This window comes from Myotis davidii, unplaced genomic scaffold, assembly GCF_000327345.1.
Source record: "Myotis davidii unplaced genomic scaffold, ASM32734v1 scaffold265, whole genome shotgun sequence".
Classification (NCBI taxonomy): Eukaryota; Metazoa; Chordata; class Mammalia; order Chiroptera; family Vespertilionidae; genus Myotis; species Myotis davidii.
The window spans coordinates 4,767,608-4,776,660 of NW_006296627.1; the positions used below are offsets into that span (position 1 = coordinate 4,767,608).

Consider the following 9,053-nt stretch of genomic DNA (forward strand, 5'->3'; position numbering starts at 1 on the left):
CAGCTCCGGGCCATTGTTCTGCAGGCACCTTGGGAGGCAAAGGGCTCTGTGCACTCACTGAGCCCGTCCTTCCATCCTGGGCCAGGGCCTCTCTCTCCTACCCTCTCCTCTGCAGGGGCTTGGATGGAGTCCGGGAAAGAGGATGGCCCTCAGTTCCCTGCCTGCAGCCCTGCTTGCCCATTGCCCTGGCCTGGCCTGGAAGGGGGGTCACCTGCAGGTGTCTGAGTGCCATGACCTTTCAGAGGCCTCTCGGAATTCTCTTTGGAGAGAATGATGGTAAGAATGACCACCTCAGAATTCTCTTTGGGGAGAATGATTGTAAGAATGGGAGGATCCAATGGGTTAATATATGGGAAGCTTTTAGGAACACCTGGGACCCAGAAAGCACTATGTAAATGTCTGCTGTTAGTGTTACTATTGTGATTAGGTCCTAGAGCACCCCAAAGAGGCCCACGTGCCCCGTTTCCCGGCCAGCGGGAGCCCTCACCGGAGGTGGAAGATGTGGGAGCAGGGCAGGGCCTGCAGCCGGCTGTTCCTCTCGCCTATGGACTCCCCGCACAGGCCGCAGTAGAGCTCCGTCTCCTCCACGCACTCGTGGAAGCGCACGACGTGGGCCCGCAGCTCCCGCTGCAGCCCCTTGCTGCGGTAGATGCTCTCGCTCAGGCAGTGCAGCTTCAGCTGGCTCAGCTGGGCCCGCGGGGACAGCAGTGCGGGCGGAGGGGACGAGACCAGGTCAGTGTTGGTGAGCAGCTGTCCCGCCTCCCCTTGCCCAGCCCAAGAAGCTGTCTTGGAGTCAGGCCGTACAGGGTCCAGTTCTGGGCACGTTCCTGCCTGGCTGATGGACCTAGAAAAAACGTCCTGCCCTCTCTGGGCCTTGGTTTCCCCTCATGCAGAATGAGGGGGTGGTGAGGTCAGTGGTCTTCACCCCTAGAACCAGCTGGGACCCCATGTTTCTGAAGGGTTTAATTGACCGAACCTGTTGCATTGACTCCATAATTGTTTTCCTGTTCTCATTGGTTAAATACACACAGCAACTTGCTAGCATTTCTGATCAGACCAAGATACTCGGGTATACCCGAGCATTTTGGGACTATGACCCACCTTCGGAGAAATGCATATCTTTTAGAAGACTGTGAGAAACGCTAAGCCTGTTTTCACTGTTTAGAGGTTGGGGTACAATTATTGGATTTAGAGAGGCCATATATCTAAGCAGTGTAGACAGGCCAGTTGCCAGGTAGTGGGATCTTGAGCACCCCTGTGAGCCTTGCCTTTCTCATCTGTAAAATGAGGCTCAGTATACCCACCTTTGCAGAGAGACAGCGAGGACTGGAAGCCAAACCTACAAGAGCCCTGGGATGCCCATCTCTCAGTGAGTGGAGGCCATACTAGGAGTTTTGATGACCATCAAGAAAGTTCTGAGGAATTCTGCTACCCTCTGAACTGCAGAATTCTCGCCCAGCCCTTTGTAGCACTCTCTGGGTGAAAGAGAAACAGCCGGGGTCTGGGGATGGCTGGGGCAACTCCTGGAGACCAGGAAGGGCTCGGGGTATGAGCGGACTCGGGGGCCCTCTCCACCCACCCACAATCCCACCTGGGCTCTTGACTCCAGCCCCAGAGACGGAATCAGGTCTGACCTTGTTGCCCACCTCCTCGGCCAGGTCCTGGGCTCTCTCGATGGCATCCAGAGCCTGGAAGGCAAGCACCGCTCTGAGCACAGAGCTGTCTGACTGAGGCCTTGGCTCACAAGCAAGAAAGCAGGTAGGGAGAGGTGGGCATGGGGAGGGTGCCATGGCTGGGCAGCCGCCCTGTGTGTGAAGGTTTCAGGAGGAGACTGGGGTGGCGCTGCAAGAGCTCTGGGGGTGCTGCCTCCTGCTTCAGTTTACTCAGATGCAGAAGGGGGAAACATTTCTGCCTGGTGGGGTGTTGCGCAGGCACGGGAAGCAGTTAAAGTTCCCCGAGTTCACACCCCAGGTCTGGCCCTTTACTAGCTTAGCTGTGTGACTGGGCAACGCGTGGGCCTTCTCTGAGCCTGGAAAACGGCCTGGAAGCCTAGATCGGGGGAAAGCTGATGGTAGACAACGTATGTGAAAGTCCTGCAGAGAACCAGACCCACAGATTGTTGGCTGGGAGCCCTGGGAGAGCTGGGGGCCATCGGACCGGGCCTACCCTCACCTTGTCCAGCGCCTTCCGGGCCACCCAGCATTTGGCCACACCCAGCAGCACCTGCACCTGCCCCAGGCGGTTGCCGATCTCGGTCATGATGCTCATGGCGGAGTCGTACCTGGGGAAGGCCGTCTGCACAGCCGGGTGGGGGTGGGGTCAGGCTGGGCCAGGCCTGCACCCCCTGCCCCACATCCTGGTGACCTCACCTCCAGGTCCCCGCGGCTCCGGTGGATGTCAGCAAAGCAGAGCAGGCAGAGGGCCTGCAGTGGCCGGTCCCCGTGCTGCAGGGCGATCTTCATCGACTCCTGTGAGGGAGGCCGGTCGCTCAGAGCTGTTTGTCTGCCCCCACCACGGGGGCGCCCAGGGATCACCAACATCCTCAGAGCCCTACACATCAGTCACGGTTCTCGGGCCCCACACACCGAGACAATGGGGCCTCGCAGCACCCAGCAAAGTGGAAAATGAGGCTCAGAGAGCAGAAGTGACTCCATCAGGCCACCTGGCTAGGAAGAGGCAAAGCTGGGATTTGAACCCAGGTCGGTGGAACTTCAGAGATGGCTCTCTTCCAACTTAAAGTGTCCCCCAGGGGATGGGGGGGCACAGGGAAACCCCCCACCCTGAGAATGGACTGGAAGGAGTGAGGTGGGGACGGGAGAAACATGCATCCTCAAGGCTCAGCTATGGAAAGGATGGAGCAGGAGCAAGACATGGGGCTTCTGTGGGCTGATCTGGAAGGAGGAGACCCACCTGCTCTGGGCCCCAGACCCTGGCCCACACCACCCCCTGCCCGCTTCCCTGCTGCCCCACCTCACAACACTCCATGGCACTGCCCAGGTGGCCCAGCAGGCGATACGCCACAGCCATGTGGTACTGGCTCATGGCCCGGTACTTGAGGCTCCAGCCTTTGCCATAGTCATTGACGAGCTCTGCGGCTTTGCAGGGAAAGAACAGAGCTTTCTCGTAGTCCTGCAGGGACACAGGGAGGGGTGGGGTGAAGGGCATGCTGAGTGTCAGGAGCTGCCCCTAATTGAAGGCTGAAGGCCCTGGCTTCTCTGGCCGCCAGGGGTCCACAGGCCCCATGGGGTGTTCATTCATCCTTTCTGGAATCCAGGGAAAGGGCGATCCAGGCAGGGGCAACAGCCAGTGCGAAGGTGTCGGTTCCATGAACACAGGGATTTGCACCTGGTGTGCTGATGTTGGATTATAACCCATTGCTCGGTTCTTGGCATTTAGTAGATGTACAATAAATATTTGTTGAATGGCCCTAACAGGTGGATAGAGCATCGGACTGTGGACTGAAGGGTCCCGGGTTCGATTGCGGTCAAGGACACATGCCTGGGTTGCAGGCTCAATCCCCAGTGGGGGGCGTGCGGGAGGCAGCCAATCAATGATTCTCTCTCACCATTGGTGTTTCTATGTCTCTCTCCCTCTCCATTCCTCTCTGAAATGAATAAAAATATTTTAAATATATATATTTGTTGAATGAATGAATGAATGAATGAGTGAGTGAGAAGGCAAGAAAATACAGCTGGCTTCTCTTCTCACCCAGCCCCTGGGGGCCCTCAGCTTCAGAGACACACAGAAGGGGGGAGGGGCTCTGGTATCCTCCCCACCCCCACCCAGCAGGCTGCCTCCTGGACCCAGCAGCAGCTGCTCCCTGAAGGTCCGTGACTGACTCACTGAGGAATGAAACATCGGGACTGAGGCAATGAAATCATTCTCTCATCCTTCCTTTCTCCTCAAACCTCCAAGCCCCTTTCTACCGGCCCAGTATGAGCCGACAACCTCGCCTCACTCGGTTTGGAAAACAGAAGACAACCAGAGAGGAGCTCCGTTCACCGGCTTATCCATCAACCCCACCCATGGGCCCTCTGCTTCCCTCCCGCCGATGTGCCGGAGGGCTCCCCGCTCCTATCAAACGTGAGCCCCTCCTCGGGCTCGGGAACAAGTCCCATCAGCCTTTCTCGCCTCATTTAAAGAAAAAAGTAAAAATCCAACAATCTTTTTTTGACTCATGTCTCCTTCAGCTACAGCCCCGTTTCTCTGGTTTCTCTGTTCGTCCTCATAGAAACCTATTTGCCCTTTCACCGAGGAGCTAACAGGCATCTCTGAGTTAATATGACCAACAGAACTCTCAATAACCCCAACGGAAACCTGTTCCTAACATGTACTTTTAATTTGAAGTCATGTAAGTGTTCTAGTTTCAAAAAAAATAAAAAAACAACAACAACACGACACCGTAAAGACAGCCCTAGCCAGTTTGGCTCTGTGGATCCTGGGTTCGATTCCAGTCAAGGGCACGTACCTCGGTTGCAGGCTCCTCCCCGGCCTGAAACCTGGTCGGGTGTGTGCAGGAGGCAACCAATCAATGTGTTTCTCTCACATTGATATTTCTCTCTGTCTTTCCCTCTCTCTTCCACTTTCTCTAAAAATCAATGGAAAAATATACTACTTGGGTGAGGAAAAAAACAAAAACCCTAAAAACAGAAAATAGAAATAAATCACCCTAAATGCATGTCATATTATATTATAATTAGTTACAATAACTATAATTATTATCTATATATAAAAGCCTAAGCAACCAGTCAACCAGTCAACTGGTAGCTATGATGCGTACTGACCACCAGGGGGCAGGCACTCAATGCAGGAACTACCCCATGGTGGTCAGTGCGCTCCCACAGAGGGAGCCCTGCTCAGCTGACCAACGGGCGCTGGGCTCCTGGTTCCCGGTCCTGGCATTGGGACTCACTGGGCGTAAGCCCACAGCTGCTTCTCACGCCACGCGAGGAGCGAGACTGCTAAGACAAGTGGCAGCTGCGTGGTCATGAGTGCGCCGGTCACCCTAGGACACCACAGCACAGTGGAGTGGCAGTGAGCCTACTGAGCAGCGGTGGCGGCAGGCACAGTGGGGCTGGGATGAGCGGAGTGGGACGGCACGGTGTCCGGCACGGCGTCCGGCCCAGGCATGGGCTCCTCCCTGGCCACCTGCCACTTTGGGCACTGCTTTGTGCTGTGTGGGATCGAAGCAGACAGCGGGCTGGAGCCAACGAGCTGGCGGATAAGGCCAGGCTGTGACAGCGCAGAAATCCACTGATCCCCACAGGCTAGGCCGAGGGACCCCACCAGGGCATGATTATGTGCACCAGGCCTCTAGTCTATATATATATAAAAGCCTAAGTGACCATCTGACCGTTTGACCATCCGACCAGTAGCTATGACACGCAATGACCACCAGATGGCAGATGCTCAACGCAGGAGCTGCTGAGCTGCGGTGACTTGGCAGCTACGATTCTTGGATGACGCACCTAGAACCAGAGAGGAGGGACCCTGATTCCAGGGTGCATCACCCGAGAACTGCCCTCTCATAATCCAGGACCCCTCATGGGATGTCAAAGATCCGGTTTTGGCCCGATCCCCGTAGGCCAGGCCAAGGGACCCTACCGGTGCACAAATCCATGCACCAGGCCTCTACCCTGGTGGTCAGTGTGCATCATAGCTCCAGTTGGATGGTTGAACAGTCAGTCACTTAGGCTTTCATATAAATATTATTATAATAAATACATTAATGTTACATATATGTGTGTAATTATAGAAGCTAAACAAACCCCAGATACCTGCTTTCAGCCGCCGCGGCCTCAGAGCTGTGAGCGCCAGTGAAGGCAACAGAGTTTCAATTATAGAAGGTAAATAAATCCCAGAATAAAACAAAAGAAAAAGAAAAAAAGGAGAGGCTGGGAGCTTCAGTTGTCCACTAGCCTGAAAATGGCCCTCAGCCCCTCACCCAGGCTGGCCAGGCCCCCAAGCAGGACCCCCACCCTGATCCGGGACACCCTTCAGGGAAAATCAGCCAGCCCCCACTTGTGCACCAGGCCTCTATCCTATATAGTAAAAGGGTAATATGCAAACTGACCCTAACAGCAGAAAGAGTGGGAATGACTGGTCAGTATGACACACACTCACCACCAGGGGGCAGACGCTCAATGCAGGAGCTGCCCTCTGGTGGTCAGTGCGTTCCCACATGGGGGAGCTCTCCTCAGCCACAAGCCAGGCTGATGGCTGCCAGTACTGCAGTGGTGGTGGGAGTCTCTCCCGCCTCCTCAGCAGCGCTAAGGATGCCCGACTGCAGCTTAGGTCTGCTCCCTGCTGGCAAGTGGACATCCCCCGAGGGCTGCCGGGCTGCCAGAGGGATGTCTGATTACCAGCTTAGGCCCAATCCCCCAGGGAGCAGGCCTAAGCCAGCAGGTGGTCATTCCCTGAGGGGTCCCAGACTGTGAGAGGGCACAGGCCGGGCTGAGGGATGCCCTCCTCCCCCGTGCACAAATTTTTGTGCACCGGACCTCTAGTATGTAACATGATGCAATATAATATGGTTGCACTATAATACATTATATTGCATTATACTACATTAGTATAACTACACACACAAAATTTTCAAATGAACTTACAACATATACTTGGACAGTTCATCCATAGTGGGATGTATTATAAAGACAAAAAAAAGGAAAGAAATCTTAAATTTCCTTCAGCTTTTTTTTTTTTAAATAATATTGGTAACCGCCTAGTCCCAAACGATGAGGGAAAGGTCTTCCCTTTAGAAAGTTCTCAGCTCATAATTGAAGCAGGAATAAGAGTACTCGGAAATGGCCATTTTATTAGAGTAAAAATGAATGAGTTGATCCAGGCAACAAATAGCAACAGATGCTAAAACCATTACAGTAAATGTCACTGCAGAGCTGAATGCTCCCAGGCACCATGAAGGAAAAACACAAGCCCTAAAACGGAGGGATCAGGCGGCCACTCCCTCAACCACCCGATATGATGTGATATGAGGAACACGGTGTGGACGGAAAGGGGCCACGTCCTGAACCTGACACGCTTGGGGAAGCCTTACACACTGAGACCTAAACTAGCCACAGAGGACGGCCTGAAACGAAAGCTGTTAAACCACACATCGTTTACAGTGGGTCGTCACGCCCTGGGCCAGCATCTTTCCTGACAAAGGTTAATCTTCACCTCAGCTGAGCATGTCTATTTTTTTTTTCATCTACGATAACAGGCCTTGGGAATGTCAAAGTAATTTTCCTTTTTCCAGACCCCTCGCAGCACAGGCACTGCTCTAGGGAGACCACAAAGCCCCTCATGGTTCCTGAGTCCATGGTGGACTGTTAACTATTCTATACCCATCTAGTAAAAGGAGTCTGTAATTTTACTTTTTACCCACTCCCAGAGGTTCCCCCTCTGCTTTCTCCCGCCTCCCTAACCTATCACCAATGGATTTCTTGTAACCTACATATGTCTGCTCTTTTGACGGGGATATATATAAAATAAGGTGCAAAACTGCCCTTCTCCAGAGCATGCTCTCAATCCCTTGACATTTTGCTTCCCGGCAATTGTCAACAGTTTGGCTCAAATAAACTCACAAAAACTCTCTATGGATTTGAATGTTTCTGACGTTGACAACAGCATTGCTCATGTAACGTTCTTACCGAAAGTGGGCCACCTACCTCCGTCCGCGTCCTTATTCAAATTGCGGTTCTCAGGGAGAAAAAGAGATAAGGGAACAATTACACGACTCCTTGAGGAAGCAATGAGACAATGAGATGGAACATTCTACCAGGCAGTTAATCTGGCTTCTTCAATAAATGATGGGAAATAAAAGGGAAGGGTAGGAATTTTCTACCAAAAGAGACTTAAGAGACACACTAACCACTGCCACGTGTGGCTCCTGTTTCTGTTCCAGTTCAAAGGCACCGAGGGCACAGGCGTCTTAAGCACAGAAACTTAAAATAAATAAAGTAGCTCATTATGGTGTGTGTGGTAACAGTTTTGTGATTATGTATGAAAAGGTCCTTCTATAAGAAAATGTCCTCCCCCTGCCCCCCGCCCCCCAGATGCATACTAAACTACGTTGGGGTAAAAATATCATGATGTCTATCATTTTATATCACACTTCAGGGATTAAAAGTACAAATTAGCAGGTACAAAATAGTCACAGGAATGTAATCACAGCACAGGGAATAGAGTCAATAATCCTGTAATAACTATAGACGGTGCCAGGTGGGTACTAGACTTTTCAGGGGGATCCCTTCGTAAGGTATGTAAATGCTGCACACCTGAAACTGATATAATATTAAATGTCAACTCTAATTGAAAATTTTTAGCCCAGCCGGCATGGCTCAGTGGTTGAGCATCGACCTATGAAGCAGGAGGTCATAGTTCCATTCCCGGTTAGGGTACATGCCTGGGTTGCGTGCTCGATCCCCAGTAGGAAGCAACCAATCAGTGATTCTCATCATTGATGTTTCTATCTCTCTCTCTCCCTCTCCCTTCCTCTCTGAAGTCAATTGAAAAAAATATTTTTTCAAATAAAAATTTTAAATGAAAATAGAAAAAATATGTAAATCAAGTAAGGCCAAATGTTGAGAACTGTTAAATCTAAGTGGATATATGGGAAATTCATTACATTATTCTCTTGACTTTCCTGTATGGTTAATTTTCTTCATAATAAAGAAAGGCTTGAGAACACCCCTATTCCTCTCCAATCCTATTGCATCTCACTGGATGGCCTCCCTGTCCATGTAGCTGCTGAAAACACAATCCTCAGTGTCATCCTGGACGACTCGTTTCCTCACGACCCAGCTCTGAACTATCTGCACGCTCCCTGACCCTGGGATTTACTGAGCACCTACTATGCGCCAGGCATTGACATCTGCCAAGTGCAGCCTGGCTCTGCCTAGAGAAAGAACAACTGCTCAGGACCAGAAGCCTGCGGTCACTGGTCCCATCAGTTCATTCACAGTCTGCCTTCTCCCTCCCCTCACCCTCTGACCCCGCCTCCTCTCTCCTTCTCCCCTTCCCGGCCTCCATCCTGCCTGGGACATGCCAGGTCT

General features: G+C 52.3%; 1 protein-coding gene across 1 annotated transcript in view; it reads right to left on the reverse strand.

Moving 5' to 3' along the window:
* The window catches only part of RAPSN (receptor associated protein of the synapse), an 11,556-nt gene that overhangs the window by 395 nt on the left and 2,108 nt on the right, over positions 1-9,053 (reverse strand). The window contains exons 3-8 of the mRNA XM_015569481.1: positions 2,971-3,129; positions 2,370-2,468; positions 2,173-2,295; positions 1,635-1,688; positions 488-687; positions 5-28 (exon numbers count right to left, since the gene is read on the reverse strand). Coding sequence (XP_015424967.1) covers positions 5-28; positions 488-687; positions 1,635-1,688; positions 2,173-2,295; positions 2,370-2,468; positions 2,971-3,129 — 659 coding nt within the window. The remainder of the gene's footprint in view (positions 1-4; positions 29-487; positions 688-1,634; positions 1,689-2,172; positions 2,296-2,369; positions 2,469-2,970; positions 3,130-9,053) is intronic.